Consider the following 21,063-nt stretch of genomic DNA (forward strand, 5'->3'; position numbering starts at 1 on the left):
ATCTGCCCGCCCACGGGGGTAGCAGATCCGGCCACGGAGGGTCAAGGCGGCCGCCAGCCCATCGTCATGCCGTCTTGCCGATCGCCGCAGCGCTCCTTGTGCCCAAGCCCGAGCCCTAGTTGCCGCGCAGCCCCACACGTCGCACGCCAGACCGCCTCGGTCGCGCGGCCTCGCACGCTACACTGGGCGCCATGGCCGCCACCGTCGCGCCGCACGCCATACCCCGATGGGGACAAGCATGAGCGCCTGTCGCGGCAAGATGTTCTGCCGCCGCCTTCTTGGACCGAGCGAACTTTCGGTAGCCCCCTTCGACGACGGCGAGGGGAGTGGAGGGTATGGGGTGGGGGCGGCGGTCGGGTTCCAGCCGCCTCCCGAGTCGCTCGAGCGGGGGGCAATGCGGGTGCCGAATCACTAAGCTATGGTATCTGATACATGTGCGCAACTTAGAATGGGTTAAAGATCGATCCAGAGGACGAGATCTTTTAAACAACAAAGGAACGTAACATGAATTTGCCATGTCTTTCGCGTTCCCTTCGCACGCATCCCGAGCCGAGTTGCTTTCTGCCCGTAGTTGACCTGCAACAGCTTGTTGGTTCGTACGCGTCCGTTCTTGGCGCAACGACGACTGCATGCAGTTTCATCAGAGTGTCCGGAACAAGTTGCCGCACCAACATGCAGCTACGGAAGAGAGAGTCATGTATATATATATATATAATATAAGAGCAGCAGAAAAGAAGATCAAAGTTAGGTAGAGGGCACGCGTATGGTCGATGGATTGCGTGATCGTACGTGATCTCTGCAGCCAAGGACACGATTCGGCGATCAGAAGGATCGGTACGACGTGTTTCCTTGCCGACCCGGCGTTGGTTTTCGTCTACTGTGCTGTGCCCACGTACAGTAGGGCAAAAAATTAAAGCAAAGGCATATCGGTGCTCCCATGATTGGCCGCCGTGCATTTATTAAGGGTCCTATACACCGCACTTTCTCCCGCACAGTGCCAAGTACCGGCCGAGTGTACGTTTTCAGTGCCTACCGCACACGGATCCATTGGTTGATTTCTCACACAAATTAAAGGCGAGTTGCCAAACCACAAAAGCCCTATATTTCAAATTAGGTCGTTTTAACTTTCTATCTAGACATACACCTGAAAAAGCTAAAACGACCTACAATTTGGTACGGAGAGAGTACCTCTCTGCTCATATTGCTCCGCTTGTGTGTTTCTTTAAAATGGAATTCCTGAAATAAATTTTGGGTTGCATAGTAGCGCCACCAAAATCAGATTCTAGAGGCCTTAATAAATCTTATCTTACTATTACCTCCTTTTGAAGCCTCCAGGTGAAGTCACCTAGAATCCTAGATGAACACTCTAGAAAAAAAAGAGAAACCCTAGAAATTCTCACAAAAAAGCAAAACATCTGGCCATCAATCGATAGATTCAAATCATCAAGCTATTGGATCTATTATATTTTCTAAAAAATTACCGACATATGCCATTATAAAAATAGCTTAAAGTAAGCCCCTAAATATATATTTAAACTACCCACTATACCATTATACAAAATAAACTAAAGTAACCCCCTAATCTTCATCAAAATTACCCCTTATGCCGTTACAAACAATATTTAAAATAACCTCCTAAATTTGCAAGTAAATTGTTCGCCACTAATAATTAAAAATAACTTAAAGTAACCACTAAATTTGCATCTATATTATCAACATATGCCATTATTAAAAATAACATGAGGTAACCCTATATTTGAATCTAAATCACCTTAACTAAAGATATACACTAATATATGATTCTAAATCATCTATTTGTTACACTATTGGTATATAATATAATAATTAAGGTATATATGTATGATATGTGTCACCATTTATAAAGATATAGAAGAAGTGATGAGAATATATATTTCTATGCTAAAATTATAGCTCAAACTTCGGAACCATTAAACAAATTCAAGCACATACCTGTGGTGCAAAGTGAAAAGTTAAAGATTATAAATGTGGATGAAAACATTATGAGTAATTACTAACTAAAATGTATCATGATCGGATGAAGATAATATGTATATATCTATATGAATATTATGAGAGAGTAGTAGGTAAATATTTTTGATTATTAGTTAGAGTTTAGTTTCTAAATAATTTTTAAATATAATAGTTTTTAAAGATATTAGTCCAAACACCCGGATATCATATACAACATCGGCCTCACATGATTTTTCTGGAAAATATATGTGCAATTTTTTTGGAAAAAAAATAAGAACAGTGAGAGTATTGTAATAATAAAATTCGATATGATTTCAATTTGGAGTGGACTAAACCCTTTTCGACGGTTGATTATTCAGGAAAAACAGGGGTGCAGTGAAACAATACAAGCTAGTGGCGTCAACTACTCATTAATTAACTCCATGACACTTCTTGGGCAAAAGGTCCTCAAACGCACTAGGCATTTCGTAGAATATCTCTCTAAAGTCTAAAGGAGCCCTCCGAATCCTATGATTTTTCCTTCCCATGGTGCCCTTTGGAACTTATGAAAGAATGTGCTTCTAAAATTCTTATGAAATTTCTAATGTTAGAAAATTCCTTGGGGAATTTCTATGTTATATAATTCCTATGAAATTTCTATGTAATATTTTCTTTCTTATGGCTCCCCTTTGAACAAAAGAAGAGGCTTATCCAGTAAGAAGAAGAAGAAGAGGCTTGTAAGCAGATTGATTACATTGTGTCCTTCTTTCATTTCAAATTATTTTGTTATTTCTCCATCCATGCCATCTAAATAGTCATTCATATTCCGTCCTCCTGCGATATCCAATCCTCTGCCCTTATCCTTGCATTTCAATCATATTTGTGTATTTTTTTTTATCCTGCAATTCGTAGACATCCAGCCATCAGCAAGTTCACATGGAGACCATATTGATGCAAGAGGGAAAAGGCTAACAACTTTTGGCCACGAGAGTAACAAGCCCATGATGGAAATGGTTAAGTTCATGCCTGCAAAATCTTCTCTTTCTTGCCCCTCTATTCCTAGGTGTCTCATTCTAGCCTTTTTCTTTATCGCGAGTCAAAAGAGAAGACGAAATAAAGCGTGTAAACCAGTGCCATTCACATCCAATAATGATCTGTCGAAATCTAGTTTATAGCAGCTTGGCATATATATATAGTCATGGACCACCACAGACGCCGATCTTGCACCTAATCACCATTATTTTAGGACCAGATCGTCGATGCCTACTCTCCAAAAGCGACACTACTGCAACCGCCCACAGTTTTGCACACATCTATGACCCAAAAAGATCTTCCCGCAGCCTATAACCTTCATCATATATAATCTGGTTTTGGTGTGGGAGGAGAGATCACACACAAGCTGGTTTCTGGTATTGTTGCAGTGATCACGTCATTTTTAGGTAGGATTCATGGTTAAGATACATGTGAACAAAGCATGTGCCAAGAGGGCGATTTGTTTTTTGGATCTGTTGTGATCATTTGCTGATGAGGGGACATGGTGGCATATATTCCTTGCTATCATGGTAGAGTGCAAATAAATAAATAAAGCCGCAGACAAATATTCTCCGAGATCTCACCTATTTTTAACAACCTAAAGGCTGGGGGATTTATCCCTGTTCATGCATGTTGCTCACAAGCAAGCACACTCGTACTCATAATACAGTGTATGGTTTCAACCTCTCGTGGGAATCAGCAAAGGACGAACCAATAATGAACTGCATATACATAGCAACCATTCATTTGATTTTCCAGTATACTCATATGATACATGTATCAGGAGTGTATATATGGCAAATAAACCAATTTTAGTCATTGCTGAGACTCTAAAAAATCTACTATTTTTAATTGATTTTTTGAGTGATGCTGAAACGCATGCACAAGTTAAATTTGATGCCCTACCGACCATTTATCTATAGGTAGGAAGCCCCACGAGGCTTGGGGGGTGTTTGGATACGAGGTGCTAAACTTTATGAGTGTCAGATCGGATGTTCGGATGCTAATTAGGAGGACTAGACATGAGCTAATTATAAAACTAACTGCAGAACCCCTATACTAATTCGCGAGATGAATCTATTAAACCTAGTTAATCCATCATTAGCAAATGATTACTGTCAAATCATGGACTAATTAGGCTTAATAGATTCGTCTCGACTCCATCTGTGCAATTAGTTTTGTAATTAGACTATATTTAATACTTTTAATTAGTATCCAAACATCCGACGTGACAGGTACTAAAATTTAGGATGGTGTATCAAACACCCTGGTCTATCCAGCGCCGCAAGCAGCAGAGCATCTTTAGTGTTTCTTTGCAGTGAGTTGATGGTCCAGACATCAGCAGGGGACCGGCGCTAACATGCATGCAATCGCCAGTAAGTACACTTTTTTCATCTTGCCCAAATGATTAGGTCTTTGGGGATCAGACGACAGGCATCGGTTGGAACATGACAGCCCTTTCTTTCACTCATTGTCGATCCATCATCGATCGGGGGGCCCTTCACCTGCAACTGCATTGGATGTTAGTCAAATTCTGCCCTGTGACCCTGTCACAGGCTCCACCACATGCAAATGTCTCATCCATGCAAACAGTCTCACTAATTAGGCCGTACGTTTTCCTGCAGTTGCTAGATGACTCTGTGCGTCATTGTCATGCCTACTGATTTGGTTCCTGTGGACGTGCAGCTCTGAATGCACAGAAACAAAGTCATCTACACTGATTGATATTTGATCCAAGAGTGATAGATGCCAGTTCATCGTCTGTCATTGAGCGGGAGGTTTTCGGCGCTCAAATAACCGAGCTGTGTACCCGGCCGCAGATGTATTGTTGATGCAATCAGATTTGCATCAGAATCCAAAGGGAGAAGAAGTTATAGTACAAGACTACTGATAAGACTGACGGAAGCTACAAAACTAGCTAGTGCAGTTCATGGCTCCAGCGTCCAACCTCATGGGGAATCAACAAAGCAACCAATAATGAACTTCCGAGATATATGAACCATACAAATTGCGTGTACCTTATAAATAAAGTTATATCATAGTACTTAGAAACTACTAAAGAACATCTCTTTTAAGGCATGCATGCATTGTGGTGCAAGAGAACTTAAAAATTGATGCTCTACCAACCATGAGAGCTTCTAGCTAGGCAGGGACCCCCCACAACCACAAGGCCGGCTAGCTGCAGCAGCTGGAGCCATCCACCGCCGCAAACAGCCGATCATCTTTTCCGCGAATGGTCCAGGCAGTGAGGCGGAGGGGGGGCCAGCAGCTAGCAGCTGACAGCAATCACCGGCGAGCTATCCTGCCCAAATGATTTGCAACCAGACAGACAGGCTTGCATGGTCGCGAGCTGCATTTGTATGTATACATATATACATATTTGCAGCTAGCGTGCGTGGACCAGCCACAGCCCACAGCCAGGGTCCACCATGCGTTACATGCACAACTCTCTCAAGAATAGTCAAACGCAGTTGGACGGAGCTAGCTAGCCCGTATCTTTCGGAGGCTCTTTTCTGCAGACAGATGCATGCTCGTGTGTGTACTTTTGTGTTCTTGCTGATGATTTTTTTTTTGAAGCAAATTCTTCCTGATGATTTAGCTCACGAACCGCCGAGTGAACAGCAGCAACACCCAGCAAGCAGGCCATGAATGCTAGCTGTCACACTTTGCACAGTGCTGGCCTATTCATTCCTGTACTTTATTTCATTTACTTATTTATTAGTTAGGACGAATTAACACGCCGAATTCTTTGATACACGCACAACTCTACTCATCGTTACCTTCTCGTATAATACTTTTAGTATTACCAATTCGAGCAGGTCAGAGGTCAGGATGACAAGACAATAATCAGGCCCAGGGGATAAGCTAGGACGGCGGACTTATTCAGAGAGGGGAGCGGCGAAATGACGGTTGATATGCAAACAAGGAAGAGGTGATCGAGTGTCGACAACATACGTAGTGAACTTTATTAGAGACTTGCTTCAAGATGAAGGTAGATCATCGAGGTTGGATGGCCCAACAGCAATAGATTCAGTCAAGTTTCTGCAGACGCACAGTTGCATAGTCAGTAAGCTATGCTACCTGAAGCTAGCGAGCCTGGGTAGGCATGCATGGCTCACTGTTTAATTTGAAGCTATAGCGCTAGGACAGCATGCATGCAATGTGCATGCAGTTCGAGATCGTTGGTGTTGGTTGCTATATGTGTAGCCCACCATTCCATGCCCTGGTGCACACTGATCGATACAAAAATGCAGATGGACATATACACACATGCATCGTGAGGGAATCAATCGATCAATCAAAACGTAACCGACAGCGACATGCAGCAGACCTACACACACACACACACACGGGCAACAGGACCATCTACATGCTGGCTCAGCCCATCGGCCGGCCTAGCTACCTCCCATATTCCACAGTAGCATGGGAGCAATTACACGTACGGCCGCTCACATTGTTCGTTCATAAGCTGGTGATCGATGGCCCCCTGTTTCAAAAGGAACTTTGATGCCCTTGCATTGCTGCTGATGCTATCTAGCTTGCATTGCATAGGCCATCATCAATCCATCATCTAAAAAGAAAGTTTAGTTATCTTTGAAGATTGATCAGCGGCATGATATGTCTCCAGCGATGGGACCGGTCGAATTAGACGACAGGTCATTGCATATATCATGGTATCATCAAGTCGCTGAGATTATCTGTGATCACCTAACTACGACAGCTTAGTGATGAAACGGGCCGCAGCAGGAAACGGATTGGATGATGGAATAGACCGTCGATGGATACATCCTGTCAGTCCCAGGTAGGAGGAATAGGAGGTCAGAGGATGCAGAGGTGACACTTATGCTCCCTTCGTCCCAAATTATAGGTTATTTTAGCTTTATTAGATTTATATTTATAGATCTTGTTATGCTATGTCTAGATGCATAAGCATCTAAAAAATCAAAACGACCTGTAATTTGGAACGGATGGCCTAATTGACACCTTAATTTGTAGCAGTACGCTGGTGGGCCTAGCTTAATTTGTTGCAGTACGATGGATACACTAATAGACTTTTCAGAAACAAGAATTTTCATCCCCAGAAAATAAGCATACAGCTAGCTGGTCATGCTGTTAACCTACCTTATTTGTTCGCAACGTACAGTACCTGCGCAATTTAGTCAGAAATAATGCTCTTGGTATGATCTTCAGTTAGTTTAGCAGTAGAACAACTCCATATTTCCATGTGAAAGAAAAATGGGATTTGGCTTGCTGCTGGGCCTTAGCTTCTCTCCACTATCCCTGGCCCAATCCACGTGGGTAAGCCAGCCCATCCACCTACATTGGGCCAGAATGTGGGCTCTCAAATAGGAGTAGGCTCTAGTTCTGCTGCACTGCTATTTTGTTTGCCTCTCTGCAGGCACTATAGGAAACAGGAGAGAGATTGCATACTTGCATTGGCCAATCATTGCCTCAAGCCTCAAGCTAGGTGTACGAGTTTAGGCCCTTCCGCATGTAAGCACCTGTATACACTCTCTCCTTGATCAACGGCGGGTTGTGAACGATAATGAAGCGATGGAAGAACTTTGACCTGCCTGATGTGATGAATAATGCTTTTGCAATTCCCTTGTGGTTCTTACTTGCAGGGCAACAGAAGCACAACCTGTTTCGCCGGAGATGGCCTTTATGCAGACGAGTGATGGAGTCGCATGCGCACTCCGTGGCTACGCCATTGACTTCCTGCTCAGCCAGAGTAAAAAGATTGCGGGTATCTTGTTAGGTTCCGTTTGGATCAATATTAATCCAATATTTGGATGTTAATTATGATGGACTACTTGCGAAACTCATTGCGTAAGTTGCTGCGACTAATAGATAAGTAGAATCCATCAGATGGTCATGATCATTGGATCACTACAGAAGCACAAGCAACACTGTGTAATCTGGAACTAGGGCAGGTATATTGGTATTGTCTAATAGACGGTCTCATACATTAACACGTAATCTTGAGATGATTAACAAATTATCTATACAATGGGTTGCTATTTTAAGTTATCTAATAGTAATTCTATTTCGCGAAATATTAAGAGTTGCAATATAACCATAACTTGTGCAATGGTGGAGTAGTCGTCTTATAGTCCTAAAATCTAACCTATAAGAGGGTTGTTTCACGAAACAACGATCTTTTTCTCTCTCCTCCACATCAGCAAAATTCCTACATAGCACTATATGAGACAACCTATAAAACTGGTATAGCAATGTACCTCTAACAATGATTGGTGCTCTTGTCCAAGAGGCCGGGGGATCCGAAGCAAACGGTTCACGTACGAGAGGAGAGGAAGACTGAAACGAAACCACACGTGTCAGAAAATAAAACACCACGCCGCACACGTTCCCAAGCGGAATAACCCACCTCACGTGTCAAAATAGCACTAACCACCATCAGGGCATCAGCAGACTGCACTGTACTACGCACACCGACGCGCCGTTGAACGAACGGTATTGACTGAGACTGACCGGCGAGCGCCAGATCGGAGTCCAGCACACCTGCCACGCCAGCAACGGGCATGTACCGTGCGCTGCGGCCATCAGAACACGCGTTACCAGCCGCGGCGTACGACGGCGGGCGCCTCCAGCGAAGTCTTCACCTACACCCCCCCCGGGGCCATGGCCATCCCCACCAAACACGAGAAAGATTCCGCACAAGCTGCGTGCCCCCACAGCCGCCGTGCCCACATTTTTCCCTGATCCCCTTGACGACGACGGCGACGCGTCAGTCAAAGCAGGATACACGTCAACCCCTCGGTGGTCCCACGTCACAGCGACACCGTACCTTCAGCGTTGCTTGTCAGCTCGGCAGCTAGCTGCGGCTGCGCCGTGGCTTCTCAGCTCGGCAGCCCGCGCGCACGCCGTGGACATGACGCACAGCAAGTGACAGCGACTACTTACCCTACTAATCACACACACGCTGCGGACATGTATATATACAAACGACAACTAGTTCCTCGCTCGGTCGTATCCAAACCCAACACAGCAAGCTAGCGAGACAAGAAACTTCCATTCCGTTCGCACACCAGACTCCGCGATCCTAATCCGCTCCACGCGTCGTTCAACGTTCATGGCCACCGCGCCGCGCGCCACGGCGATCGCCGACGACCGGTGCTGCCCGGCGGCGTTCGCGGCGGACGGCGACGCCGCGACGGCCATCGAGGACCTGCCCGCGGACGTCATGGCACTCGTGCTCCGCCGCCTCGATGGCGCGTCCCTGGCCGCGCTCGGCTGCTCCTGCGCCGCCTTCCGCGACCTCGCCGCCGACCCGGACGCCTGGCGAGCGCTCTGCCTCGCGCTCTGGCCATCGCTCCGCGACGTGCCCGCCGCGGACCACAAGGGCCACCGCCGGCTCTTCGCCGACGCGTTCCCGTTGCCGTCCGCTGCCGCGTCGCCTGCACCGGCGCTCGACCCGGCGCATCGCCTCCCCGCGCGGCTCGTCTCGGCGGTCGACCTCCACCACCGGGGCGCCGGCATCATGTCGCGCGTCGTCGAGACGGACGCCGCGTCGGGGTGGTTCCTGGGCGCGCCGTTCCGCGTCGACGCGCTCGTGCAGGAGGGCTTCACGGCGCCGGCGCCGATCGCCCCGGCCGAGCTCACCCTCAGCTGGGTCCTCATCGACCCGTCGACCGGACGCGCCGTGAACGCGTCGAGCCGGCGCCCGGTGTCCGTGGAGCGGCGGTGGCTCACGGGGGAGACCGTTGCGCGGTTCGCCGTCGTGCTCGGCGGCGGCGGCGGCGTCGCGCTGGACGCCGCCGTCACGTGCGACGAGAGGCTCGGGCACGTCAGGGAGGTCAGCCTCTGCATCGTGGACGGTGAGGGCAGCGGCGTCAGCGGGAGGGACGGGCTGGCCGTGGTCGCCGCGGCCATGGCGGGCGCCAGGCAGGGGCGCGGCGCGGAGGACGCGGCCAGGCTGCGGTATGAAGAGTTTGTCAAGGGGAGGGCGGCCAGGAAGGAGCGGAAGGCCAGGCGGGAAGGCATCATCGACCTATGCTGCTCCAGCGTCGGGGCGGCGGCGTTCCTGGGGTTCCTGGTGATGCTGACATTCCGGTGACAGACACCTCGACGACCGCCACGCAAATGCACAGCACGACTGCTCGAGCAATGTAAATAGTGGGAAAAAGGAGCTATCGTTGACACGCACGCTGCACACAAGACATGTAATTACGTACCTGGTGCAGGTTATTACATGCCTGAACACACTAGCAATTTACACAAGGGCCTGAGCTTAGTGAGAAGACTCATTTCCTAATGATGGTCCATGCCCTATTCTTGCAATTTGGACATCCACGAAAGGAACCGTTTGTTTGCTCCATAAACATCAATCCAGCATATGAAATTGCTGACTTTGAAAATTCCTCTTCCAGCAAAATGTCGAATACCATTGTCAATTCTCCAGGGTAAATCACACGAAAATTATGGTACTTGACTATTCCTGCACAAGTCCTGTTTTACAAAATCCGGATGCCCCAAATGGGCATCCTGGAATCTAGCATTCCTGGTACTCGGTGACATAGATACAATACGACAGCACAGTTATTTGGAAACCAGCAGGATAAATACCACCAAACATTTACTATAAGCACTCTACATTAAAACATATACAGAAGTTTTGACAAATAAATCATACAAAACTCACAAGAAAAAAAAAAGGCAATCTTGTCACAGAGAGCAACACCATACGGACTATCTTTGTTTTTAAGATGAACTCCAATTCACAGTTTACATGTGCGCATTTTGCAACTCACGATAGATTAAATCGATGAACTCGTCACTCTGTGTTGGGCAAGAAAGTGTTAGAACATATATCAAATAAATGTTTTTACATTGAACAATTTTATAGGAAGCATACCTGAACAAGTCTCTGGAGGGCGTCCTTAACTTTATCCCTTGAAATAACAGCCCCATCATTCTGTGCAGGGGTCAGTGAAGGAGGTGGAGTCGGTGGGGGAAAAGGTTGGAGTAAGGGAGTGCCATATTGAGGACGTTGAGCAGATGCTGAAGTTGGATGAAGAGGCGGCGCTGTAGGCATCATGGATGCAGCCGGTGGTGCAGGTGCTACAGATGTTGAAGAGGGTGATGGAGGTGCAAAGAAAGCTGGTGTTAAAAGATTTGCTGAATGGCTGACGTGGGCATTTGCATCATGGAGGGGGAGTGGTGGAGCTGATGAACCCCCTAAAGGATGAGGTATTTGATGTGCCGGAGCAGTAGATGGAACGATCAATGGCACATGAGCAGATGCAACAGCCTCAGTGGATGGATGCACTCTTCCAGCCATTTGTGCGCTTGATACGCTTCCAATGGTAGCAGCACCCTGTGGATTTGTTTAAAACAAAAAAAAAATCAGTAGATATTACATGATGGAAAAACAAGCAAGTATCAACCATGATAAGCAAGCAGTCATGGCAAGCACAAATCCATGATAACTACAGACAACCATGACAAGCAAGAAGCAGTCATGAACTATACTGGCATGCAAGTATCAATCAGGATGACAATACCCATTAAGTTGAGACTCCAGATACATGGATATTTACTACTGGACACAACCCATGTTGCCCATCGATGTATATCTTATAAGGAAACAAAGCTAAAATTGGAAGAGAAAATACATTGAAATAATTCACCAGTGATTCATCAGGTGCATCAGAAACTAGAGCACTGGATGATGGCGGAGGTTCAAGGGGGCCATCTATTGCTGCAGATGTTGGAACAGCCTCCAATTCCTCAAACTCACTGTGGCACATTACAAGATAATACATAAGTGAATCTAATATATTGATAACTACAGAGCATAGAATTTGGAAATTATTGCCGAGTTGGATCTAGGAAGGCCAGAGAAAAAGACCTTTTTGTGGAGGGCACTTTTGGTTTTGGAGGCACTTTGGCGTAAGCATTCAGTATTCTGCAAGAAAATGAATGAAACAAAATCTGAGCAAAAGTGAAAAGTTTCTGTACTTAGTCTACGATACTAAACTCTGACCCTAATGAATTGAACATAATAAGGATTATTACAATGAATAGCTCATAAAAGAGTAGATTTGAAAAAGTCAAAGTCGCATGTTTTGGTCAACAATTAATCAGATTATCCGCATGTTTAATGGACAAAAGTTACATCAATAGATGTGTATCCTAACAAAATGCACATTAAATGATGGACGGAGGGAGTAATAGTCAGTTATGAAATCAATTGATGTGAAAAAGTTAAGCCTTGCAAGAAATTTTTAGTTAACCACAAGATCAATGTTCTCCTGTCATACAGCATATATGTACCTAAAGTATGGCACTATCATGTGCATTTCCTCAGCATTTTGTGTGATTTCGGAATTTCACTTAATAGGACTAAGATGATTGCACTCCTTTTCTTTTCCAACCCCCTCCCTTTTTATTTTGTGATGGAAGATAGCTCTTTGCGGATGAAGGGACTAACTGGAAATTTAAGATTACAACTAAATGATACTATCAAAGCAAGTAATAAACAATTTTCAGTTAGATTCCAAAACATCCCATCCCATGTTAAGTGCTGCAGCCTGTATATTTCACCATGGTTCCATCTAGAGAAACTACCTTTTGTCAATTCCAAGATAGCTATCATCCATCCATTTCTTGAGTGATGGTAAGATCAGGCTATCAATTTCAGCATTGAAGTTCACTTGAATTACATATAAACAGGTTTCACATCCATAACCACCAGCATAAGTGGAATTTAGTACAAGAAAAGCTTTACCTTCCAAAAAGGCTTGCAACAGCTTCACAGTCATGTTGATTATAAAACCAAATGCCATTTACTTCTTGTGCAGCATTCCGGTACAACAAATATGGGGGCTGAAGTTCATATTCAAAATCGCTTAATAGATCCTCCACCAGATTATCTGTTAAGAAGACAGCATCAAACTTTTCAATGAGGAATCGGGCACATCGATCAGGTTTGCCTCTACATGTACCAGTTTAACAGCAAAACATGAAAACCCAGAAATGAAGTTGAGGCGGCAAGTAGCAACCCACTTATGTTATAAAATTATAAGGATTATAATCACAGATCTTGATTCTTATTATGCAGAATAAATGGAGTACGGATTACAGGATATCAGGTTGTCCTGCTTCTCATAGAGATCAACAAACCTAGTTCCTGGTGCCCCTTTCTTTTTCGGCAAGTGTACACATCTCTCACATGTTTACATCTATTTGCAAAACAGGAATCTGTTCACTATTCATCTGGAGTACTAATTAAAAAGTTTCTCAAATGAATCTTTTTTAAGGAACAGTTGCGTGCCCTATTCATTATTGTCCGAAGCCATTTCATTGCCTTTCTTATTATTACAAGTTAGCGGTGGTATCACGAGTGATTTGTGAAGCACAAAGTTGAAAGATACCATGCAGCCAATAGCAGAAGCTCCAGCAATCAGCCAATCAGCGAAGCGCAACATTTCTGTCTTGCGCTACATTATTTAGTCTACTTCAAGATCAAGTTAACCTATGGAGTTCTTAGAATGCCCAGAAAGAATGTTTTATCATGATCCATACTCCATAGCCTAAAGGTCCCAGTGCCCTTGAGGCTGATCCTACCAGAGCAATGTACTAACCAGCAAGCAAGCTAACAAATCGAAGCAACAGGCGAGCAAATCAGCCCAGATCGAACTGTACGTACCAGTGTTGCGCCTGTTCATGACAATGAATTGGAACCTCGGCTGCAAGTTCCTGCATTCGATCCAACAAGTTCCAGAAGCAATTAGACCCCAGACGCAATCAAAACCCAACGGAAACCCTTAAACCCCTTATTCGCTGATCCCTGCGACCCACCTCTTGACGACGAACAGCGAACCCTCCACATCCTTGCGGCTCTGCACAACGCAAGCAAAACAAACCCCGCATCAGATCGGATCGGATCGGATCACGGGCCAGTCCAGGAACGGTCCAGAGGAGGGAGAATCGCTTGCTCACCCACTGATTGAGGTCGATGTTGAAGTCGTAGAGCGTGACGTGCGCGGCGGTGATGAGGATATCCTCGACGGCGGGGTCGAGGCGCTGGAGGACGGTGAGGTTGAGCATGCGCGTGGCCTCGGCGTCCATGGCCAGGTTCGGGGTCACCTTCCCCCCGTTGGCCTGCGGCGGCGGCGGCGGCGGCGGCATGGCTGGGCTCGGTCTCCGTGTGTTGGGGTGGATCTGAGAGAGAGTGGATGTAGCAGGCTGCAGGACGGCAGGAGGAACTGGGGAGTGAGCAGAGGAGGATGGATGTTTCCGGAACAATTCACAGCACAGTACACGCACGCTACGCCTCGGTCACCTGGAGGAAGGGGAATAATGGGATGAGAAGACGGGCCGCGGCCCACGCGTCGGTTTCTCGGTCACCTGGTTGAGGCCCATGTAATGTTGCATTAGTATTCTTTTCCTTGAACCTCGAGGCCTTTTTAGCTCCCGTAAGTGGCTTATCGGTGAAAATAAACGAGAATCCCACCAGACATAAATATTTTGCTTATTTTTACCGATTCTCACTTATGTGGTAAGCCGCTTCAGAGATTGGGACTGCGAAAAGCGAAAAAATATTCGCTTAGATTATAATACAAGCATGGCTAGGAGAAACGTATCCAAATAGAACCTTAGCTTCACGGATTTGCGCCAATGAGAGCTAGTAGTGCTACCAGAATGTTCTGCTGTTCCTTCAACCGTATATCATGGGAGTATTATAGTATCGTATCAAGTTGAGCCGTGGTTGAACATTAGATATCTTTACCAAGTCTGTTCAAATAATGTCAAGAATCAGGTCACGTGAACTTCTCCCCTAACAAGTATAGAGTAGAGCACTGCCAGTATCCAGATCCTGGTACTAGTTTAGAACCTGGGTTATGAAGTTTCCCTCCTCGCTTTAACTGAAACGTAGCTGGCTTCCAGCCTAACAAATATTACCATGTTATAACAAGGTCACTCAAAGATGATTTAGGAAATCTTTAGTGCTGCTGCCCTTCTGTCCTATTAATGTTTACAGGAGCTAATCTTTTGTGCAAGGAAGAAGAAACTCAGCACAAGCTGTGTACACATGCTATGCGGGTCGAACTCGTTTTTCGGACTGTTTTCAAAATTGGCCGTCCTCCTTATGTTCCTGAAAACTATTATCCTAGAATTCTATATGCATGGTCATCAGGAAAGATGCAATTCTGTAATAAGGAACATTGAAGTTATCATAGAAACCGAAAACACATTCTTAACTGCATGCTTCACTAAATCAATGCTACAACTGAAAGCCAAGTTGTATGATGCAAATTTCACAGAATGGAAAGGTTAATCACCTGTCTCTAGTAGCCAGAAACTGAAGTGACATCCAAACCGAGAATAAATTTGTAGCCAATATGCAGGGTAAACCTGTGGCAACATCTAACTGCATATACATATCAAAACTGCTCGCTACGAACTTCAACATAAGATTCTGTACACATACAAGAGACATGAGGTCATATCAGAACAAGGCTGAACAAGTAAGGATAATAATTTAACCAGTACTACCAAAAAGAATATCAATATCAACCTCAGAAGAAAAGTTAACAACAAACTATTATAATGCCTAAATAAAGTTAAAAAAACAATAGATGAATAGATGGATGATACAGGGAGATACTTCAAGATCATAGCATTCATAAAATTAGCAATGATTGCATGCATGTTATTGCACTTGGATGACACCAAAGATTTGTATGTGAAACTATTTCTACAAAAACTGTGAATATGAAGATACTGAAATCTTACTTGGCATGAGCATCACTGGTATAAGCAATACAGATTAAAGTGAGATAAAAATGAATTCTAATTTTCACTGCAGTATCACCGTAGCCACGTACTCTACATTTTAACACAGCACTTAAAACACGACAATCCTTGCATTCAGAAATTACCCTTGTCAATCCTTTTGCCATCAGGATTGAGCCTAGAGATCCTGAAGACCTGAACACCTCCTCAAATAGATACAACCCTTTCCTGCCCAAAAGGAGAACTACTTAAACCCCACACCTAATTCTACAGGATTTAGTAACCTCGTCTACAATTAAATTATAGTGATGATAGTTATTCCCTTTTGGGTGTTGCTCAAGGAGCTGAACAATAAAAAATATATACGACAACGTAGAACTTAAATATATCTAGGCATTTACCTTATATGAGCACATTAATTAGGGTTTAACTAGCTGCTCTGATCTCTAAAGTTATTGGTTAAGCTAACCAAAATATACCTTTTAAATATTTGCTCTTCAACTTCACCTTTGGCCTTCAAATATTCCTGTATTCCTGCAAAGGTCTACTTTGCAAAGTTAGTACTTTCTATTTTACATAAATTAAGAATTGCACCACTAGTCCCTAAAATATATTTGGTACTTTGCAATTGTTATTTTTTTCACAATCAATTCCATGTTCTTTTCCTATGCGGAGGATGGTGTGGGATAATGGTGCAAACAGAACAATGTTTATAAGCCTACCAAAGCAAAGCAATTTGAAAGTTAAAAAGGGTGGGTAAGAGTATCGAACAGTAAAGAGTAGTGCGGCAAGTTTCTTCAACTCAAAGTCTTAAACATACCTACAAATAAAGCATCGACAATATATACCTTATCATGTGTGTTCGGAAATATCTCTGCAATTTCATCTTTCATTGCACTTAGGCGTAAAGCCATTGTCCAACCAACAGAATACTGTAGGTTCATGCCAATAACTTTGCAACTCCCATTAAAGACAATAGAACCATTTGTAATATCAGTCCCAGCACAACAGTTATGATAAAATATATCAACCCCTTGATATTGAAGATCTACAATGCTGCAGAATGTGTCTATCTTATAAAGAAAAAATTTCAACAGTTCGAAACTATAATAAATCATATATTATATGATCAGTAACTTACCCTAAGTTTCCTACTCTAAGGCAAGAACTTGCAGGATTGCATTGGGTTAGACATCCTTTACTCTTGTATAATGCTTTTGGAACATAACTTAATTTGTATACAACGACCTCTTCCATGTTCTCTTGAATACTGAAGTTTACCGGCTGCTTAGCTTGAATTGTCTCCATTCCACCATGAAGAAAATTAATCGACAATTTATTACCGTTGTATACAACAACATCAGTGACACTGAAGTTTCTTTCTGTTGAATCTCCAAAAGTAATAACGAAGTCCATCGTAGCATTGCCTTGCTTACTGACTTTGGTTGTTAAGACATAGCAAAATCTATCATCACATGTAAGGATCAATCCGCATTGGTGCATGTCTCCAACTTTTATCAGCATACAACAGTTTTTACAATCCCTACGCTTTTGTTGAATATCCCCGTAAATATCTTACAGAAAGAAAATGTTACTCCCTATGCTTTTGTTTCATTGTATCACCATAAACATCTTACATAAAAGAAAAATTTTACTGAGACTGAAAAGTTCAAAATTGTAAAACAAACATATAACTTTAGAGTTTGTCAGAAACCTCACTGCAACTTATGCCCTCTAATGTGGCTTCCAGTGCCTTCTAATCATTTGATTCTATCAACAGCTAACATTGTAATGCTTAATACCAGTCAAGCTTTAGCTAAATGCCTAACCACCACACTAAATTGATAGATAATACCAGTCAAGCTTTAGCTAAATGCCCTCTAATGTGGAGGAAGTCAGGTAAAGAAAATATGCGACAAAATGGTGGATGACATCAACAAGATGATTGCACTTGTTCAGATTTCTTCGGCAATGATGCCAGTAGGGGTAGGATGAAAAATTGTAATAGCATAAAGGACTCATGAAACTGTTCCGGATGGCATTTATCTTTCTATAAGTTTTTTGCTTTTTGGAGGAAGTTAAGAGTATGTTTTTGGAAAATGCCATTTTAGGTAATAGGCACTCTAGTGAGCTTTTGCTTTGTTTTGTAAGTGTGTGAACTGCTTTGCCTAGTCAATGTTAGTAGTAATCCATGTGTCCTTAGCTTATCTAACTAGGTACTAGTATTAGCCTAATCTAGTTAAGAGATCAGTTTCTTTCCTTGGTCTATAAGGTTTAGTTTCTTAAGGAGTAAGACTTATAAGAAACATAACTTTATTACAACACAACAATATTACATAAGAGTGTACAACACACTCTCTTTAGTGACTAGCCTAGCATTCAACCTTTACTTCTACCATGCTCATGGTTGAATGGCATGGTAAGGAAGGGGGCCTCTATTTATAGGCCAAGGGAGTTTGTAGGATGATGACATGTGTCCACTTTTAGAGTTTTCACTAGACAAATATCTATATTCTACATTATTCTAATTTCTTCATGGCAACAACATCTAGTGCCTTCATGGAAAATATCATGGATCATGAATTATGGGTAAGGCTCTAGAAGTTTGTATTGGTTTCCTTCAACATTCAAGTTACCATATTTATTCCCTTTTGGGTGTTGTTCAAGGAGCTAAACAATAAAAAATATATACGACAACGTAGAACTTAAATATATCTAGGCATTTACCTTATATGAGCACATTAAATATCTCTAAAGTTATTGGTTGAGCTAACTAAAATATACCTTTTAAATATTTGCTTTATCAGCTTCAACTTCACCTTTAGCCTTCAAATATTCCTGTATTCCTGCAAAGGTCTACTTTGCAAAGTTAGTACTTTCTATTTTACATAAAGTAAGAATTGTACCACTAGTCCCTAAAATATATTTTCTACTTTGCAATTGTTATTTTTTTTCACAATCAATTCCATGTTCTTTTCCTATGCGGAGGATGGTGTGGGCTAATGGTGCAAACAGAACAATGTTTATAAGCCTACCAAAGCAAAGCAATTTGAATGTTGAAGAGGGTGGGTGAGAGTACCGAACAGTAAGGAGTAGTGCGGCAAGTTTCTTCAACTTAAAGTCTTAAACATACCTACAAATAAAGCATATATAACTTATCATGTGTGTCCAAAAATATCATTGTGATTTCATCTTTCATTGCACTTAGGCGTAAAGCCATGGTCCAACCAATAGAATACAGTAGGTTCATGCCAATAACTTTTCAACTCCTGTTAAAGACGACCAAACCATTTGTAATATCAGTCCCAGCACAACAATTGTGATAAAATATATCAACCCCTTGATATTGAAGATCTACAGTGCTGTAGAATGTGTCTATCAGACAAATGAAAAAATTTCAACAGTTCGAAATTATAATAAATCATATATTGTATCATTAGTAACTTACCCTAAGTTTCCTCCTCTAAGGCAAGAACTTGCAGGATTGCACTGGGTTAGACATCTTTTACTGTTGTATAATGCTTTTGGAACATAATTTGTATACAACGGCCTCTTCCATGTTCTCTTGAACACTGAAGTTTACCTGCTGCTTAGCATGAATTAACTCCATTCCACCATGAAGAAAAACAATCGACAATTTATTACCGTTGTATACAACAACATCAGTGGCACTGAAGTTCCTTTCTATCGAATATCCAAAAGTGATAACGAAGTCCATCGTAGCATTGCCTTGAATATTGATTTTGGTTGTTAATGTTAGAAATAACACTTGTATTCATAATAGGGGCACTAGGCCCATATATATACAGGTACAGGAAGGGGAAAATATACATACAAAACTCCCTAATACAAAAGGAAAAATACCAACAGTACATATACATCTAACAGTTTAGACATAGCAAAATCTATCATCATATGTAAGGATCAATCCGCATTGGTGCACGTCTCCAACTTTTATCAGTACAAAACAGTTTTGACAATCCTACGCTTTTGTTGAATAGCTCCGTAAATATCCTACAGAAAGAAAAATGTTACTTTTTATGCTTTTGTTTCATTGTATTACCATAAACATCTTACATAAAAGAAAATTTTACTGAGACTGAAAAGTTCAAAATTGTAAAACAAACATATAACTTTAGAGTTTGTCAAAAACCTCACTGCAGCTTATGCCCTTTAATGTGGCTTCCAATGCCTTCTAATCATTTGATTCTATCAACAGCTAACATTGTAATGCTTAATACCGGTCAAGCTTTAGCTAAATGCCTAACCACCACACTAAATTGATAGATAATACCAGTCAAGCTTTAGCTAAATGCCTAACCACCACACTAAATTGATAGATAATACCAGTCAAGCTTTAGCTAAATGCCCTCTAATGTGGAGGAAGCTGTAAGGTAAAGAAAATATGCGGCAAAATGGTGGATGACATCAACAAGATGATTGCACTTGTTCAGATTTCTTCAGCAATGATGCCAATAGGGGTGGGCTAAAAAATTGTAATAGCACAAAGGACTCATGAAAGTGTTGCAGATGACGTTTATTTTTCTGTACGTTTTTTGCTTTTTGGAGGAAGTTAAGAGTATGTTTTTGGAAATGTCATTTTAGGTAATAGGCACTCTAATGAGCTTTTGCTTTGTTTTGTAAGTGTGTGAACTGCTTTGCCTAGTCAATATTAGTAGTAATCCATGTGTCCTTAGCTTATCTAACTAGGTACTAGTATTAGCCTAATCTAGTTAAGAGATCAATTTCTTTCCTTGGTCCATAAGTTTAGTTTCCTTAAGGAGTAAGACTAGTAACAACTTGGCTGCAAGCTTGAGTCTAGTCAATGGGTCAAGTCTTTGTCTTAGTAAGCAAGCCACTAGGGGTGTTATGAGTGTTCCCTTTCAGTTATAAACAAGAAGCAAAGAGCCAGCCAGCTGCAGCTCAAAACTATGGTTCACTCTTTTGCTGTTTTTCCAACAGTCATGTTTTCATTTTGCATAAATGCTGCACTGTAAAGCTGGTATCCCTAGCATACTGTTTGCTTTCTATAAAGCTAGGCAGAAACATTCTGTCTAAAAAACATCCACACAAGCCCCATGTAATCCAGTAGCCTAAAAGATTATTTGACACCAGAATAATAGTTGCAAGTGTTTGACTGATGAAAAGAAGAAGTTAACCATGTGGTTGTAACTTACTTTGTTTGCAAGTTTATTAAAAATATTAATAAACGAACTTGATTTGCAGAAACATAAACATAACCACAACATCATTACAAAGATAACAAAGATAGAATTAAATAAGAAGGATCAAGGCTAT

General features: G+C 42.7%; 2 protein-coding genes across 3 annotated transcripts; one reads left to right on the top strand and one right to left on the bottom strand.

The window, feature by feature from the left end:
* Window positions 1-9,003: 9,003 nt before the first annotated feature.
* Window positions 9,004-10,279, top strand: LOC117865209 (probable F-box protein At2g36090). The gene has a single exon (XM_034749358.2). It carries the CDS (start codon window positions 9,098-9,100, stop codon window positions 10,079-10,081), a length of 984 nt encoding a protein of 327 aa, XP_034605249.1. The 5' UTR covers window positions 9,004-9,097; the 3' UTR covers window positions 10,082-10,279.
* A 149-nt stretch (window positions 10,280-10,428) lies between these two features.
* Window positions 10,429-14,294, bottom strand: LOC117865208 (mRNA-decapping enzyme-like protein). 2 transcript variants are annotated; one of them, XM_034749357.2, is made up of 8 exons: window positions 13,969-14,294; window positions 13,828-13,868; window positions 13,676-13,725; window positions 12,755-12,899; window positions 11,876-11,932; window positions 11,655-11,763; window positions 10,880-11,341; window positions 10,429-10,803 (listed from the first exon to the last, which is right to left on the bottom strand). In XM_034749357.2, the coding sequence occupies exons 1-8, from the start codon at window positions 14,155-14,157 to the stop codon at window positions 10,750-10,752; spliced, it is 1,107 nt and encodes a 368-aa protein (XP_034605248.1). In that variant the 5' UTR covers window positions 14,158-14,294; the 3' UTR covers window positions 10,429-10,749. The 2 variants fall into 2 exon arrangements, with proteins under 2 accessions (XP_034605248.1, XP_034605247.1); XM_034749356.2 differs by having other exon boundaries at window positions 11,640-11,763; window positions 13,969-14,292.
* Window positions 14,295-21,063: the final 6,769 nt, after the last annotated feature.

This window comes from Setaria viridis, chromosome 7 (assembly GCF_005286985.2).
Source record: "Setaria viridis chromosome 7, Setaria_viridis_v4.0, whole genome shotgun sequence".
NCBI classification, from domain to species: Eukaryota; Viridiplantae; Streptophyta; class Magnoliopsida; order Poales; family Poaceae; genus Setaria; species Setaria viridis.

What these genes read in the sequence shown, in the direction of transcription:
- LOC117865209 (XM_034749358.2), top strand. Translation starts at nt 9,098, where the DNA reads ATGGCCACCGCGCCGCGCGCCACGGCGATCGCCGACGACCGGTGCTGC.
- LOC117865208 (XM_034749356.2), bottom strand. Translation starts at nt 14,157, where the DNA reads ATGCCGCCGCCGCCGCCGCCGCCGCAGGCCAACGGGGGGAAGGTGACC. An exon ending in TCGCTGTTCGTCGTCAAGAG is followed by an intron (nt 13,726 to 13,827) that starts GTGGGTCGCAGG and finishes GATCGAATGCAG; the next exon opens with GAACTTGCAGCCGAGGTTCC. An exon ending in CACTGGTGAATTATTTCAAT is followed by an intron (nt 11,342 to 11,639) that starts GTATTTTCTCTT and finishes ACAAATCCACAG; the next exon opens with GGTGCTGCTACCATTGGAAG.